The sequence below is a fragment of the Salvelinus alpinus genome, chromosome 27, assembly GCF_045679555.1.
Source record: "Salvelinus alpinus chromosome 27, SLU_Salpinus.1, whole genome shotgun sequence".
Lineage (NCBI taxonomy): Eukaryota > Metazoa > Chordata > Actinopteri > Salmoniformes > Salmonidae > Salvelinus > Salvelinus alpinus.
In genome coordinates, this window is record NC_092112.1 from 9,877,546 (window position 1) to 9,895,352 (window position 17,807).

A 17,807-nucleotide genomic window follows, 5' to 3' on the forward strand; every position below is an offset into this window, starting at 1 on the left:
TGGACAATTTTGTGATGAGAATCTCATGGTTAACAGTATCAAAAGCCTTCCTTAGGTCCAGAAACACAGCCCCAACAACACCCCCTTTGTCCATCTTGGACTTGACATTTTCCAGAAGAAAGCAGTTGGCCGTTTCTGTGGAGTGTTTCGCTCTGAAGCCAAACTGCATGGAGTGTAATGTGAAGGGGCTGTTGTTGAGGTGGGCAATCAGTTGTTCTGCTACACACTTTTCAACAACCTTTGACACCACAGGTAATATACTAATGGGCCTGTAGTTACTCACGTCAGCAGGGTCGCCTGATTTAAAGATGGCCGTTATTATGGCCGACTTCCATACCCTTGGAAACACCCCGAGACCAATAGATGTGTTGGTGACCTTAGTAATGGGGCCAATGAGTGACTCTGTAGTTTTTAAGAAAGGTAGAGTCCATCCCAAACACATCTTTGGCTTTAGAGTTCTTTAGTGAGCTAATCACCTTGTCCACCTTTGACTCAGAAACCTCCCTTATGATGAAGACAGGTTGAGCATCATTCACTAGCACTGAGCCCCAGAAACCAGTGGAGGGGTTCTGTGTCAGTACCCTGACAGAGTCAATAAAGTAGGAATTGAAGGCTATTGCTATTTCGACTGCATCCTGTGTTAGATTGTTATTCACCATGATTTCTAGTCTTTTTGCAGTGTTACTATGGTCTTTCCCTGTTAACTTTTTTAGATTCTCCCAGATCAGTTTAGAATTTCCCTTTGCTTCACCAATTATGTTAATAAAAAAGTTTGCCTTGGCCTGTCTGATTTCTTTCATCACCTTATTTCTCAACATGGTAAACCTACGTCTGTCATGCTCTAATTTGGATCTTAGGGCTATTTTTAGATAATAATCTCGTTCTTTCATCAATTTCCAGATTTCTCCATTTAGCCAAGGAAGAGTGCTCTTTTGGCCAGGTTTGGATTTGATTTTCTTTAGGAAACCATTTAATGTAGTCTGGATTGTGGATAGAAAAACTTGACTATCAGCTTCCACGTCTGCATAGGACAAGAGATCATTCCAGTTAATTCCCTTAATTGCGTTTTCAAAATAGCTTAATTCACTCTTAGGTATTCTTAGTTGATCAGGCTTTCTAACAGTAGAGAGGTTAAACCTGCTCTTAGACAGCTTTCTGGCTATAAGTGTCAGATTATGATCAGATAGCCCAGTAACCATATTGAATGATTTAGTCACTCTCTCTGGTTTATTACTGAACACCAAATCAATCTGTGTTTTAGAGCAACAAGTCACCCTGGTTGGCCCTTTAACTAGCTGTGTAAGGTCAAAGGTATTAGTGATCCGTTTGAGGGTTTTCCTACAACACTTGTCTTCATAATTAATGTTAAAATCTCCCATTAAGATGACCTCTTTCCCAAAATCACATTCCCTAAGCATGTTATTAAACTGATCAAAAAACACACTTTTGGTGGAAGGTGGCCTATACATTCCAATGAGGGTAAAAGACATTTGGGGAGACAGTGTAATGTTCAGGCCAATACGTTCTAGTTCATTATCACATGACCACTCAATTTGTTTACATCGGATATGTTCTTTAATGTAAATCATCACACCCCCTCCTCTTCCTTCAGTCCTGTCTCTCCTGAAAACATTGTAGCCAGGCACAATCAAAGCAGCAGATGGAGAGTTTTTATGGAGCCATGTCTCTGAGAGGCAGAGAAAGTCAAGGTTGGGTTGGAGTCTGTGTAGATGTTGAATTTGATCACTTTTTGGAATGACACTACGAATGTTCAAGTGCCCCCCTAGTAGTCCCTTGGGCTTAGCTCGTGGGTCCCAGATGACTCGAGAGTGATTGACACATTGAAAAAAGTTAAATTTTCTGTGTTTTCTGACGGCTGGGTTTAGGCCGTTTTGTTTCGTTTTGATTAGGGGCAGTTCGGTAGCGCAATTAGCAATCCCTCCCGACTGCACTGGATGCGGGGAACTAATTAAAACAGCTTGCGTACCAGAAGCAGAGTCAGGGATCGCATATAGCGGCTTGGGTATGTTTGAAGAGTCAAAATCTATCCTGGAGCCGGGTGAGTCGAGAGAAACCATAGGACCATAGCACTCACCCACTTCCACATCGGCGACGACCAGTGGACGAGGCCATCCACCGCTTTCCACTCCGGTGCGTATCGCTGCCTCGGTGATGTTGGGCCCAGGATTGAGTTGCACATCCCCGGAGAGCAGGAGGGTAGTGAACAGGTAGTTCAGGTAGTTGTAAGTCATAATGTAGCCTTGTAGCCAGTTCAGAGTCATAGTTGCCTCATACAGCCGTGTGTCCTACGTGAGAACCATGTCGGGCAGCGTGCATTGGAGTGGTCGCGCTTCCCAAAGTACATATATTATAATATCAGCCCTTGACTATGTTGCCCAGTTGTCAGTTACGACGAGTAAGACCTTCTCTTGTAGGTTGAGCAACACACACACATGTTGATGTTCTCCGTATCCACAGCCAGAATGATTGTAGCCGATTTAGCAGCGTCTGGTGGCTGTAGCAGCGTCTTCCGGTTTGATCTTCTGGGTGACTCTCCTGATCTTCTGGGTGAATTCACCTTTCAGCAGGACAATAACGTAAAACACGATGAATTCACCATTCAACAGGACAATGACGTAAAACACAAGGCCAAATCTACACTGGAGTTGATTACCAAGACCACATTGAATGTTCCTGAGTTGCCTAGTTACAGTTTTGACTTAAAATCGTCTTGAAAATCTATGGCAAGAATTGAAAATGGCTGCCTAGAAATGATCAAAAACCAACTTGACATAGCTTGAAGGCGTCGTACAGCAACACCTTCATGTGGCTGCAGTGGGGCGTCGTACAGCAACACCTTCATGTGGCTGCAGTAGGGCGTCGGACAGCAACACCTTCATGTGGCTGCAGTAGGGCGTCGGACAGCAACACCTTCATGTGGCTGCAGTGGGGCGTCGGACAGCAACACCTTCATGTGGCTGCAGTAGGGCTTCGTCGGACAGCAACACCTTCATGTGGCTGCAGTAGGGCGTCGGACAGCAACACCTTCATGTGGCTGCAGTGGGGCGTCGGACAGCAACACCTTCATGTGGCTGCAGTGGGGCGTCGGACAGCAACACCTTCATGTGGCTGCAGTGGGGCGTCGGACAGCAACACCTTCATGTGGCTGCAGTAGGGCTTCGGACAGCAACACCTTCATGTGGCTGCAGTGGGGCGTCGGACAGCAACACCTTCATGTGGCTGCAGTGGGGCGTCGGACAGCAACACCTTCATGTGGCTGCAGTAGGGCGTCGGACAGCAACACCTTCATGTGGCTGCAGTGGGGCGTCGGACAGCAACACCTTCATGTGGCTGCAGTGGGGCGTCGGACAGCAACACCTTCATGTGGCTGCAGTAGGGCGTCGTCGGCAACGTTTCCATGCGTTTCTACAACATCGATGAGCTGTCCCTCGATTGGCTATGATCTACTTCCTGTCTTACATCAAATCAAACTTTATTTGTCACATGCGCTTAATACAACAATTGTAGACCTGTGCTTTTTTACAAGCCCTTAACTCTTCTTGAATTGCACTGTTGGTTAAGATCATATTTACCAAGTAGACTATAAAGTAAAAAAATAATACTAAAAAGTAACACAATAAGAATAACAATAATGTGGCTATATACAGGGGGTACCGGTACCGAGTCAGTTGCAGGGGTATAGGTTAGTTGAGGTACATGTAGGTAGGGGTGATGTGACTATGCATAGATACTAAACGAGTAGCAGCAGTGTACAAAAGGGGGGGTGGGGTTGGGTGGGGGAATGTAAATAGTCCGGTGACGATTTTATTAATTGTTCAGCAGTCTTATGGCTTGGGGGTAGAAGTTGTTGAGGAGCCTTTTGGTCATAGACTTGGCGCTCTGGTACTGTTCCCACTTTGATGTCACTATAACACTTGTGTAGTAGTGACATAACAGGCCATGGGACTGTATGGCCCATGGCCTGTTATGGTCTTATTACACAAGATGCTACATGGCTTCCTCCTTCAACTGGCTGTTCAATATTTCCACTTATATCACTTAGTGTGGATTGGCCACTCACTCAGAGCCTGGTTCCTCTCTTTTTCTAGGGAGTTTTTCCTAGCCAACGTGCTTCTACATCTGCATTGCTTGCGGTTTGGGTTTCAGGCCGGGTTTCTGTACAGCACTTTGTGACATCTGCTGAATGTAAAAATGGCTTTATAAATTCATTTTGATTTGATCACCGGGACCTCTGAAGGGATGGCCCAACATGCACCCAACATGTCTGTCAATCAGTTTTGAGACGAGTTACATTCGTACTACAATGAATGAATGCCCTCTGTCTACAACAGCCACCCCTATTGGCTATCTCCAGCCTCTCTGTCTACAACAGCCACCCCTATTGGCTATCTCCAGCCTCTCTGTCTACAACAGCCACCCCTATTGGCTATCTCCAGCCTCTCTGTCTCCCAACATGCATCTCCAATAAGGAGATGTCTCTGCAGTTGTTTTTATTAAAGCTATGCTGTCTGTTTCTTCTCTTCCAGTTGGGTATAGCCATTGGGTTCCTGGTCCCTCCCATCCTGGTGCCTAACGTGGAGGACATGGATCAGCTGGCCTATCACATCAGTATCATGTTCTACATCACAGCAGGAGTTGCTACGCTGCTCTTCATACTGGTCGTCATAGGTAACATGTTTATTATTATACTATAAATATAAACATCACATCATTAAACTCTTACTAATGCATATATATATAACCCATTTTTAAAACATTTTGTTGTGTTAAAGTGTAATAAAAATGGATTGAAATTCTAACTTTTAATTTAGAAAACTTTTTTTTTTACATTCTGAGTCAATACATGGTAGAATGACCTGCGATTGTGAATACAGTTGTGAGTCTTTCTGGGTAAGTCTCTTAAAAGCTTTGCACACCTGGATTGTACAATATTCGCAGAATATTATTTAAAAAATTCTTCAATCTCTGTCAGGTTGGTTATTGATCATTGCTGACAGCCATTTTCAAGTTTTATCATAGATTTTCAAGTTTTATCATAGATTTTCAAGCCGAAGTAAGTCAACATAGTAACTAGGCCCTCAGGAACATTCAATGTGTTCTTGGTAATCAACTCCAGTGTATATTTGGCCTTGTGTTCTAGGTAATTGTTCTGCTGAAAGGTGAACTCATCTCCAGCAACATGAGTTAGGAAGAACTAGGGCTGTTACGGTGACCATAATCCCTCTGACATCAATGCTAATGTAATGGAAAATCTAATCGAACACTTCATGAGAGCCCATGAGCTCATGTTACACAACATTTCTATAGGCTATGCAATGGAGTGATAAAACAGAGTGATGGCCTCTATTAAAAAGAGGAGGATCCCATCAGCTTTCTATAGGCTAGCCCTACTATATTTATTTCTCAACTTTCCTAATATTAAGCACATTGCTTCTCTTTACAACAGGAGTATAGCCTACCTGGATGGCATGAAAATGAACCGCAGGGAAAAGTGTCCTCCGTTTGCTATTCAAGTGCATATGGTTGACATGTATTTTCTTTACCCTGGACCTGTTCTGACAGATGCATAATGGTCCAATCTAAATCAAAACTAATTTCACACGTTATTTATTACATGTGAAGAACAGATTAAATTGAGAATAGTCAGTCTAATGAGTGACAATATTATCACTTGTGAATGATGTGTGCAGTCTGAGGCAGTCAACTTTTTCAAATCATAGTAGCAAGCATCATGTAGTCTAGTCCATATGTTTTGATCAGGTTGGTATCACAGAGGCATCATGTAGTCTAGTCCATATGTTTTGATAAGGTTGGTACCACAGAGGCATCATGTAGTCTAGTCCATATGTTTTGATCAGGTTGGTACCACAGAGGCATCATGTAGTCTAGTCCATATGTTTTGATCAGGTTGGTATCAGAGGCATCATGTAGTCTAGTCCATATGTTTTGATCAGGTTGGTATCAGAGGCATCATGTAGTCTAGTCCATATGTTTTGATCAGGTTGGTACCACAGAGGCATCATGTAGTCTAGTCCATATGTTTTGATCAGGTTGGTATCACAACTAAAGTGGCCAAAATACTTCAAAATGTAGCCTATAGGCTTAGGACCCTTGGAACAGGGTTGGAGAACCCATAGCCTACAGAGCCTAGTGGAACAAGACCTCTGGAACAGGGTTGGAGAACCCATAGCCTAGTGGAACAAGACCTCTGGAACAGGGTTGGAGAACCCATAGCCTACAGAGCCTAGTGAAACAAGACCTCTGTAACAGGGTTGGAGAACCCATAGCCTAGTGGAACAAGACCCCAGGAACAGGGTTGGAGAACCCATAGCCTACAGAGCCTAGTGAAACGTGTGTTCTTATAAGCCCAGTCACTGTGCAGTTGTGTGTGAAAACAGAGTTTTGACTGGCTTCTATTTAAGAGTTTCTCAGCTTTCTCCTATGTTTATTGCTCACATTAAATGAAGCACGTTAATCCGCTTTACAACCGGTGTAGCCTACCTAGCATATATAGGCTGCGCGTGAGTTTCAAGTTTGGGGAAGCACATTTTCACCATAGAAAAGCGCCTAATAAAGCATTCCATGCATCATCGCATTTGCAGACTTATGTAAGATATTGGATTGGATAATCATAATTTAGGCGGATAATATAACTCAATGACTGTTTCACAAAAAAGATGCTTTGGCGCATGTAGCGTCAAGTATTATTATAATTTTTTAAATCTTTATTTAACTAGGCAAGTCAGTTAAGAACAATTCTTATTTACAATGACAGCCTACCTTGGAACAGTGGGTTAACTACCTTGTTTAATGGGTAGAACGACAGATTTTTACCTTGTCAGCTCAGGGATTCGATCTTCCAACCTTTTGGTTACTGGCCCAATGCTCTAACCACTAGGCTACCTGCCGCCCCACATGTAGCTTAGTCTATAGAAGAAACGTATCCGATTTAGCCTTTCTTTGCACGGGAAAAATCTGCCCTTTTTATAAACACATTTCATGCAATTTTACTACACTTTATATGACTTGGAGACATTAGCAGAATCTTGTTTTTAATACGACAGATGACAGGGTAGCCTAGTCTAATGCCACTGACAAACAGATCGGTAAAAACCACATGGTCCATATAATAGGCCTACGAGAAGGTGGAGACACTAATAGAATATGACGTCCATCTAAACTGGAGGAGGAAACTATTGTCCAACTTTTTTAGGTGGCGCTGACCCAACAGGATAAAGAGTGAATATACGTGCACTCACCGGGGGATATGGTCGATGTTGTTCGCTCAATTAAGGTGAACATTTTTAGAACTAAATGACAGATTAGATATTAGTCTTTTCATTGTCTTCTCTTTAAATCATGCTTTAGTAGCCTATTTTTAAGGATTTTACTTATTTATATATTTTTTATGTCACTTACACTGAACTTAGAATATTATTAGAATTTTAGCAACCAGGAAATTACGGAGCGATTTCTGCTTATTTAAATGTAGATGTTCCAAAGGTCTTCATCAGTGGCTTTGTGGACACAACGTGGAAGCCAGGAGATGCTAAACGTTTTTTATGTTAATTAACGGTCAATTACCATGAGAACGTCAGTTATTTGCATGACAGTCATTGGCAGACAAAATGTCATGACTGCCACAGCCCTAGGAAGGACGCCTGTATCGTTGTAGTGACTGGGTGTATTGATACACCCTCCAATGTGTAATTAATAACTTCACCATGATCAAAGGGATATTCAATGTCTTCTTCTTAAAAAAACACTAAAAAAACATTTTACCCATCTACCAATAGGTGCCCTTCTTTGCGACGCTCACGTCCCTTGTCTTTGTGGTTGAATCTGTTTTTTTTTAAATTCACTGCTTGACTGAGGGATCTTACAGATAATTGAATGTGTGGGGTACAGAGATGAGGTAGTCAAAAATCATGTTAAACATTATTATTGCGTACAGAGTGAGTCCAACCGTATGTTACTTAAACACATGTATATTCCTGAACTTGTTTAAGGTTACCATAACAAAAGGGTTAAATACTTATTGACTCAAGACATTACATTTTTTTAAATTAATTTGTACGATTTTCTAAAAACCTAATTCCACTTTGACATTATGGGGTATTGTGTGTGTGTGTGTGTGTGTGTGTGTGTGTGTGTGTATGTGTGTAGAGGCCAGTGTCACACAAACATCTCAATTGAATCCATTTTTAAATTCAGGCTGTAACACAACAACAATGTGGGAAAAGTCAAGAGGTGTGAATTCTTTCTGAAAGCACTGTACAACCTGCATTTATATGTAACCTAGTGTTCTGATTTCTATCTCTAACAGGTTTTATTACCTGTTCATAGCACAGACCCGTGTGTGCAATGTGCTGGAGATTTAGTGTAGAGGTCGACCGATTTATGATTTTTCAACGGAGATACCGATTATTGGAGGACCAAAAAATTCCGATACCGATTAATCGGACGATTTTTATATATATAAATATAAATATAATTTTTATATATATATATTTGTAATGACAAGTACAGCAATACTGAATGAACAATGGACGCTTTTATTTTAACTTAATATAATACATCAATAAAATCAATTTAGCCTGAAATAAATAATGAAACATGTTCAATTTGGTTTAAATAATGCAAAAACAAAGTGTTGGAGAAGAAAGTAAAAGTGCAATATGTGCCATGTAAGAAAGCTAACGTTTCAGTTCCTTGCTCAGAACATGATATGAAAGCTGGTGGTTCCTTTTATCATGAGTCTTCAATATTCCCAGATAAGAAGTTTTAGGTTGTAGTTATTATAGCAATTATAGGACTATTTCTCTCTATACGATTTGTATTTCATATACCTTTGACTATTGGATGTTCTAATAGGCACTATAGTATTGCCAGCCTAATCTCTGGAGTTGATAGGCTTGAAGTCATAAACAGAGCTGTGCTTCAAGCATTGCTAAGAGCTGCTGGCAAACGCAGGAAAGTGCTGTTTGATTGAATGCTTACGAGCCTGCTGCTGCCTACCACCACTCAGTCAGACTGCTCTATCAAATATCAAATCATAGACTTAATTATAATATAAGAACACACAGAAATTCGAGCCTTAGGTCATTAATATGGTCAAATACGGAAACTATCATCTCGAAAACAAAACGTATATTTTTTCAGTGAAATATGGAACTGTTCCGTGTTTTATCTAACGGGTGGCATCCCTAGATGCTAAATATTGCTGTTACATTGCACAACCTTCAATGTTATGTCATAATTACGTAAAATTCTGGCAAATTAGTTTGCAACGAGCCCAAACTGTTGCATATACCCTGACTGTGTTGCACAGAACGCAAGAGAAGTGACACAATTTCCCTGGTTAAAATAAATTCACGTTAGCAGGCAATATTAACTAAATATGCAGGTTTAAAAAATATATATATACTTGATGTTGATGTTTATGGTTAGGTACACATTGGTGCAACGACAGTGCTTTTTTTGCAACTGCGCTTGTTAAATCACCCGTTTGACGAAGTAGGCTGTGATTCAATGATAAATTAACAGGCACCGCAATGATTATATGCAACGCAGGACAAGCTAGATGAACTAGTAATATCATCAACCATGTGTAGTTAACTAGTGATTATGTTAAGATTGATTGTTTTTTTACAAGATACGTTTAATGCTAGCTAGCAACTTACCTTGGCTCTTTGCTGCACTCGCATAACAGGTATTCGGCCTGCCACGCAGTCTCCTCGTGGAGTGCGATGCAATCGGCCATGATCGGTGTCCAAAAATGCCGATTACCGATTGTTATGAAAACTTGAAATCGGCCCTAATTAATCGGCCATTCCGATTAATCGGTCGACCTCTAGTTTAGTGTATCACTTTAGCTGATGAGGAAGTCCTGTTTAGCTTGTGAGTGATTTCTGTTTAGCTTGTGAGTGATTTCTGTTTAGCTTGTGAGTGATTTCTGTTTAGCTTGTGAGTGATTTCTGTTTAGCTTGTGAGTGATTTTCTGTTTAGCTTGTGAGTGATTTCTGTTTAGCTTGTGAGTGATTTCTGTTTAGCCTCTGACTGATTTCTGACTGTGTGACCTGAAGTGAATTTTGGATTATTCAATTATATTATTAAATGTTTGCATATCGGTCTTATTGGATGAATGCGTCTTCTAAATGACAAATTATTCAGGCTTTTTGTTGTTCTTCCTCTTTCTTGCTCATACATCCCCTTCTGAAGCGTCTGGCCTGTATGTCAGGTATGTAAAGTGTGTGTGTGTTGAGTTCGTAGTGGGTGTGTGTGTGTGTGTATTGGCGCATAGGTGTCCACTTGTGATGTAATTTAGGACACTCGGGCTTTTACCAAGAACATACGAAACATTGACAAAGAGAGAGAGTTAGTAGACTTGACTTTATAATTCCAGAACTTTCCATCCAGAGGAGATTGTAGAATATCTGTCATTGTGATTCCAGAACTTTCCATCTGTCGTTGTGAGAGCATGCTGGAAAGAGGTACTTGTTTAGGTACTTATTTAGCGTTCTATAAACAGTAAACGCCTCAATACAGTTTTGAACAACACATAGATTCTTTAAATGTGCTTTCTGACTTAGAAAAGTTAGGGGAACGCTCTGAGTGGGAGAAGGGCTGCGTTCTGGAGGAAGTGACCCGTTACTACAGACAGGAAATGTGTCGGCACAAAGACCCTCCTCTCTCTCTTCCTCTCTCTCTTCGTCTCTGTCTTTCTCTCTCCTCACCCTCGTCTGTCTGTATTTCTGTGTCTCTCTTCTTCTTATTGCTTTCTGTTTATTCCACACACTCTGTTTTATTTCTCATAACAAGCACAGACATGCAAAAGCAGTAATTTTTTGCCAAGGAGGAACTGTTTCAACTGATTTATTGCTGACGCGTGTAGGAGTGGCCGCAGACTGTAGGGAGCCGTGTCATCAGGGTGTGACATACAAGTCACCCACTCAGAGGGCCGGGTCACGAGTTGTAGAGCAGATCACAACGGATGAAAACACCATTGTCTTGTTGCTGGGGGGGGAGGAGTGGTTATTATGCTCATTGTGAAAAACAAAAGGACATTTGTAATGCCAATCTCTAGTGGTACTGTAGTGAGGTTAACACCATTCTCTAGTGGTACTGTAGTGAGGTTAACACCATTCTCTAGTGGTACTGTAGTGAGGTTAACACCATTCTCTAGTGGTACTGTAGTGAGGTTAACACCATTCTCTAGTGGTACTGTAGTGAGGTTAACACCATTCTCTAGTGGTACTGTAGTGAGGTTAACACCATTCTCTAGTGGTACTGTAGTGAGGTTAACACCATTCTCTAGTGGTACTGTAGTGAGGTTAACACCATTCTCTAGTGGTACTGTAGTTAGGTTAACACCATTCTCTAGTGGTACTGTAGTGAGGTTAACACCATTCTCTAGTGGTACTGTAGTGAGGTTAACACCATTCTCTAGTGGTACTGTAGTGAGGTTAACACCATTCTGTAGTGGTACTGTAGTGAGGTTAACACCATTCTCTAGTGGTACTGTAGTGAGGTTAACACCATTCTCTAGTGGTACTGTAGTGAGGTTAACACCATTCTCTAGTGGTACTGTAGTGAGGTTAACACCATTCTCTAGTGGTACTGTAGTGAGGTTAACACCATTCTCTAGTGGTACTGTAGTGAGGTTAACACCATTCTCTAGTGGTACTGTAGTGAGGTTAACACCATTCTCTAGTGGTACTGTAGTTAGGTTAAATGATAAAGGAGGATGTAACCTACAGATAGCTGGTTATGGCTCTTCTGCCCTTGTGTCATTCTTGTTTTGCTCTACCTACAGATGTAGGATCTTAATTTGATCACCCTGTTGCAGGAGAACAATGGAGGAAATATACAACTTGTAGTGTATTTGAGGTTTTGGAAAGGATTCTGAAGTAGGGCTGCACGATTCGGGACAAAATATCGAATTGCAATTTGTTTTTGGCCAGATATTGCGATTTTCAAACACTTTTCGATTATATTGCGATTTTCAAACACAAACGTGACGCACATTTTTTTTTTTGCCGTGCAATCGTTGTAAAGTAGGGGATGATAAGTCGCTCTGGATAAGAGCGTCTGCTAAATGACTTAAATGTAAATGTAATGATGGTTCTTCAAATTATTAAAAGAATGTGTTGCGTTGTAGCCACAACTCTGAGGCACTTTTTGCACAACGCTTGAATTTGGTTGACATGTAGCTGAAATACAGTACCAGTCAAAAGTTAGGACACACCTACTCATTCCAGGGTTTTCCTATATTTTTACTGTTTTCTACATTGTAGAATAATAGTGATGACATCAAAACTAATGAAATAACACATATGGAATCATGTAGTAACCCAAAAAAGTGTTAAACAAATCAAAGTATATTTTACATTTTGAGATTCTTCAAACTAGCCACCCTTTGCCTTGATGACAGCTTTGTACATTCTTGGCATTCTCTCAACCAGCTTCACCTGGAATGCTTTTCCAACAGTCTTGAAGGAGTTCCCACATGTGCTGAGCACTTGTTGGCTGCTTTTCCTTCACTCTGCGTTCCAAACCATCTCAAGTCGATTGAGGTTGGGTGATTGTGGAGGCCAGGTTATCTGATGCAGCACTCCATCACTCTCCTTCTTGGTCAAATAGCCCTTACACAGCCTGGAGGTGTGTTGGGTCATTGTCCTGTTGAATAACAAATGATAGTCCCACTAAGCCCAAACCAGATGGCTTTTAGGCTTTCAGCTAGATGACAAAAACATGCTTTCAAGGATTAAAAGACAGAGTCACAGTATATATATACACATTTCTCAGCATCGAAGTAATGTCACCTGTTGAATTCTGACTGATGCATATCCTGTTTTGTGTTGAGAGAGCCCCAATTACAAGATTGAGGCGTAACCTGTTAAACACCTTCCAATATTTGCATGTTCATACAATAGTCTCTAGGCCTATATTCTCTCTGTAAATGGATGAAGGCCCGTTCTTAGGTTTGTTCATCTGTGTGTGTGTGTGTGTTTATATCTGGAAGAGTACAGTAATCATTTAGAAATTAGATTGGACAATTCCCTGCCACAGTTCGTTTCCAAGTACACCAGGACACACTGAGAGGAAAGAATAATCTGTTTATTCTTTAGGCCTACACTACCGTTCCAGGTTATTCCTTAATCTCAGTTTCATATACACTACCGTTCCAGGTTATTCCTTAATCTCAGTTTCATATACACTACCGTTCCAGATTATTCCTCCATCTCAGTTTCATATACACTACCGTTCCAGATTATTCCTTAATCTCAGTTTCATATACACTACTGTTCCAGGTTATTCCTTAATCTCAGTTTCATATATACTACCGTTCCAGGTTATTCCTTAATCTCAGTTTCATATACACTACCGTTCCAGGTTATTCCTTAATCTCAGTTTCATATACACTACCGTTCCAGGTTATTCCTTAATCTCAGTTTCATATACATTACTGTTCCATGTTATTCCTTAATCTCAGTTTCATATACATTACCGTTCCAGGTTATTCCTTAATCTCAGTTTCATATAGACTACCGTTCCAGGTTATTCCTTAATCTCAGTTTCATATACACTACCGTTCCAGGTTATTCCTTAATCTCAGTTTCATATACACTACCGTTCCAGGTTATTCCTTAATCTCAGTTTCATATACACTACCGTTCCAGGTTATTCCTTAATCTCAGTTTCATATACATTACCGTTCCAGGTTATTCCTTAATCTCAGTTTCATATACATTACCGTTCCAGGTTATTCCTTAATCTCAGTTTCATATAGACTACCGTTCCAGGTTATTCCTTAATCTCAGTTTCATATACACTACCGTTCCAGGTTATTCCTTAATCTCAGTTTCATATACACTACCGTTCCAGGTTATTCCTTAATCTCAGTTTCATATACACAACCGTTCCAGGTTATTCCTTAATCTCAGTTTCATATACACTACCGTTCCAGGTTATTCCTTAATCTCAGTTTCATATACACTACCGTTCCAGGTTATTCCTTAATCTCAGTTTCATATACACTACCGTTCCAGGTTATTCCTTAATCTCAGTTTCATATACACTACCGTTCCAGGTTATTCCTTAATCTCAGTTTCATATACACTACCGTTCCAGGTTATTCCTTAATCTCAGTTTCATATACACTACCGTTCCAGGTTATTCCTTAATCTCAGTTTCATATACATTACCGTTCCAGGTTATTCCTTAATCTCAGCTTCATATACACTACCGTTCCAGGTTATTCCTTAATCTCAGTTTCATATACACTACCGTTCCAGGTTATTCCTTAATCTCAGTTTCATATACACTACCGTTCCAGGTTATTCCTTAATCTCAGTTTCATATACACTACCGTTCCAGGTTATTCCTTAATCTCAGTTTCATATACACTACCGTTCCAGGTTATTCCTTAATCTCAGTTTCATATACACTACCGTTCCAGGTTATTCCTTAATCTCAGTTTCATATACACTACCGTTCCAGGTTATTCCTTAATCTCAGTTTCATATACACTACCGTTCCAGGTTATTCCTTAATCTCAGTTTCATATACACTACCGTTCCAGGTTATTCCTTAATCTCAGTTTCATATACACTACCGTTCCAGGTTATTCCTTAATCTCAGTTTCATATACACTACCGTTCCAGGTTATTCCTTAATCTCAGTTTCATATACACTACCGTTCCAGGTTATTCCTTAATCTCAGTTTCATATACATTACCGTTCCAGGTTATTCCTTAATCTCAGCTTCATATACACTACCGTTCCAGGTTATTCCTTAATCTCAGTTTCATATACACTACCGTTCCAGGTTATTCCTTAATCTCAGTTTCATATACACTACCGTTCCAGGTTATTCCTTAATCTCAGTTTCATATACACTACCGTTCCAGGTTATTCCTTAATCTCAGTTTCATATACACTACCGTTCCAGGTTATTCCTTAATCTCAGTTTCATATACACTACCGTTCCAGGTTATTCCTTAATCTCAGTTTCATATACACTACCGTTCCAGGTTATTCCTTAATCTCAGTTTCATATACACTACCGTTCCAGGTTATTCCTTAATCTCAGTTTCATATACACTACCGTTCCAGGTTATTCCTTAATCTCAGTTTCATATACACTACCGTTCCAGGTTATTCCTTAATCTCAGTTTCATATACACTACCGTTCCAGGTTATTCCTTAATCTCAGTTTCATATACACTACCGTTCCAGGTTATTCCTTAATCTCAGTTTCATATACACTACCGTTCCAGGTTATTCCTTAATCTCAGTTTCATATACATTACCGTTCCAGGTTATTCCTTAATCTCAGCTTCATATACACTACCGTTCCAGGTTATTCCTTAATCTCAGTTTCATATACACTACCGTTCCAGGTTATTCCTTAATCTCAGTTTCATATACACTACCGTTCCAGGTTATTCCTTAATCTCAGTTTCATATACACTACCGTTCCAGGTTATTCCTTAATCTCAGTTTCATATACACTACCGTTCCAGGTTATTCCTTAATCTCAGTTTCATATACACTACCGTTCCAGGTTATTCCTTAATCTCAGTTTCATATACACTACCGTTCCAGGTTATTCCTTAATCTCAGTTTCATATACACTACCGTTCCAGGTTATTCCTTAATCTCAGTTTCATATACACTACCGTTCCAGGTTATTCCTTAATCTCAGTTTCATATACACTACCGTTCCAGGTTATTCCTTAATCTCAGTTTCATATACACTACCGTTCCAGGTTATTCCTTAATCTCAGTTTCATATACACTACCGTTCCAGGTTATTCCTTAATCTCAGTTTCATATACACTACCGTTCCAGGTTATTCCTTAATCTCAGTTTCATATACACTACCGTTCCAGGTTATTCCTTAATCTCAGTTTCATATACACTACCGTTCCAGGTTATTCCTTAATCTCAGTTTCATATACACTACCCTTCCAGGTTATTCCTTAATCTCAGTTTCATATACACTACCGTTCCAGGTTATTCCTTAATCTCAGTTTCATATACACTACCGTTCCAGGTTATTCCTTAATCTCAGTTTCATATACACTACCGTTCCAGGTTATTCCTTAATCTCAGTTTCATATACACTACCGTTCCAGGTTATTCCTTAATCTCAGTTTCATATACACTACCGTTCCAGGTTATTCCTTAATCTCAGTTTCATATACACTACCGTTCCAGGTTATTCCTTAATCTCAGTTTCATATACACTACCGTTCCAGGTTATTCCTTAATCTCAGTTTCATATACACTACCGTTCCAGGTTATTCCTTAATCTCAGTTTCATATACACTACCGTTCCAGGTTATTCCTTAATCTCAGTTTCATATACACTACCGTTCCAGGTTATTCCTTAATCTCAGTTTCATATACACTACCGTTCCAGGTTATTCCTTAATCTCAGTTTCATATACACTACTGTTCCAGATTATTCCTTAATCTCAGTTTCATATACACTACCGTTCCAGGTTATTCCTTAATCTCAGTTTCATATACACTACCGTTCCAGGTTATTCCTTAATCTCAGTTTCATATACACTACTGTTCCAGATTATTCCTTAATCTCAGTTTCCCATTAAAATAACATCAAAATGATCAGACATTCTGTGTATTTCCTCTTTCCAGTGTCTGTGTTCTTTTGTCCATCTTAATCTTTTCTTTTTATTGGTCAGTCTGAGATGGGGCTTTTTCTTTGCAACTCTGCCTAGAAGGTCAGCTTCCCGGAGTCGCCTCTTCACTGTTGACGTTGAGACTGGTGTTTTGCGGGTACTATTTAATGTAGCTGCCAGTTGAGGACTTGTGAGGCGTCTGTTTCTTAAACTAAACACTGAAATGTACTTGTCCTCTTGCTCAGTTGTGCACCGGGGCCTCCCACTCTTTCTATTCTGGTTAGGGCCAGTTTGCGCTGTTCTGTAAAGGGAGTAGTACACAGCGTTGTACGAGATCTTCAGTTTCTTGGCAATTTCTCGCGTGGAATAGCCTTCATTTCTCAGAACAAGAATAGACTAACGAGTTTCAGAAGAAAGTTATTTGTTTCTGACCATTTTGAGCCTGTAATCGAACCCACAAATGCTGATGCTCCAGATACTCAACTAGTCTAAAGATCAATTAGCCTTTTAAAATGATAAACTTGGATTAGCTAACACAACGTGCCATTGGAACACAGGAGTGATGGTTGCTGATAATGGGCCTCTGTACGCCTAATGTAGATATTCCATAAAAAATCTGGTTTCCAGCTACAATGGTCATTTACAACATTAACAATGTCTACACTGTGTTTCTGATCAATTTTATGTTATTTTAATGGACAAAACATGTGCTTTTCTTTCAAAAACAAGGACATTTCTAAGTGACCCCAAACTTTTGAACGGTAGTGTAGATGAAGCTGAGATGAAGGAATAGTCTGTGCATCTTCTCTGTATAACCCACTCTGATTCATTCTTAAATGTCACGCTACGCTCTTTTGATGGTATGTTACTGATATCTCTCTCCCTCTCTCTATATCTCTTTCCATCTCCCCTCCCTCTCTCTATATCTCTCTCCCTCTCTCTATATCTCTCTCCATCTCCCCTCCCTCTCTCTATATCTCACCATCTCTCTCCATCTCCCCTCCCTCTCTCTATATCTCTCTCCATCTCCCCTCCCTCTCTCTATATCTCTCTCCATCTCCCCTCCTCTCTCTATATCTCTCTCCATCTCCCCTCCCTCTCTCTATATCTCTCTCCATCTCCCCTCTCTCTCTC

The 17,807-nt window shown here is 40.3% G+C and overlaps 1 protein-coding gene across 4 annotated transcripts in view; it reads left to right on the top strand.

The window, feature by feature from the left end:
- LOC139556687 (choline/ethanolamine transporter flvcr2b-like) overlaps window positions 1-17,807 on the top strand; it is a 67,971-nt gene that overhangs the window by 8,396 nt on the left and 41,768 nt on the right. For all 4 annotated transcript variants that reach the window (XR_011671166.1, XM_071370929.1, XM_071370930.1 and 1 more), the window contains exon 2: window positions 4,548-4,689. Coding sequence is in view for 3 of the 4 variants with exons in the window: in XM_071370929.1 (XP_071227030.1) it covers window positions 4,548-4,689 (142 nt within the window). In the remaining variant the exon portion in view is untranslated. The remainder of the gene's footprint in view (window positions 1-4,547; window positions 4,690-17,807) is intronic.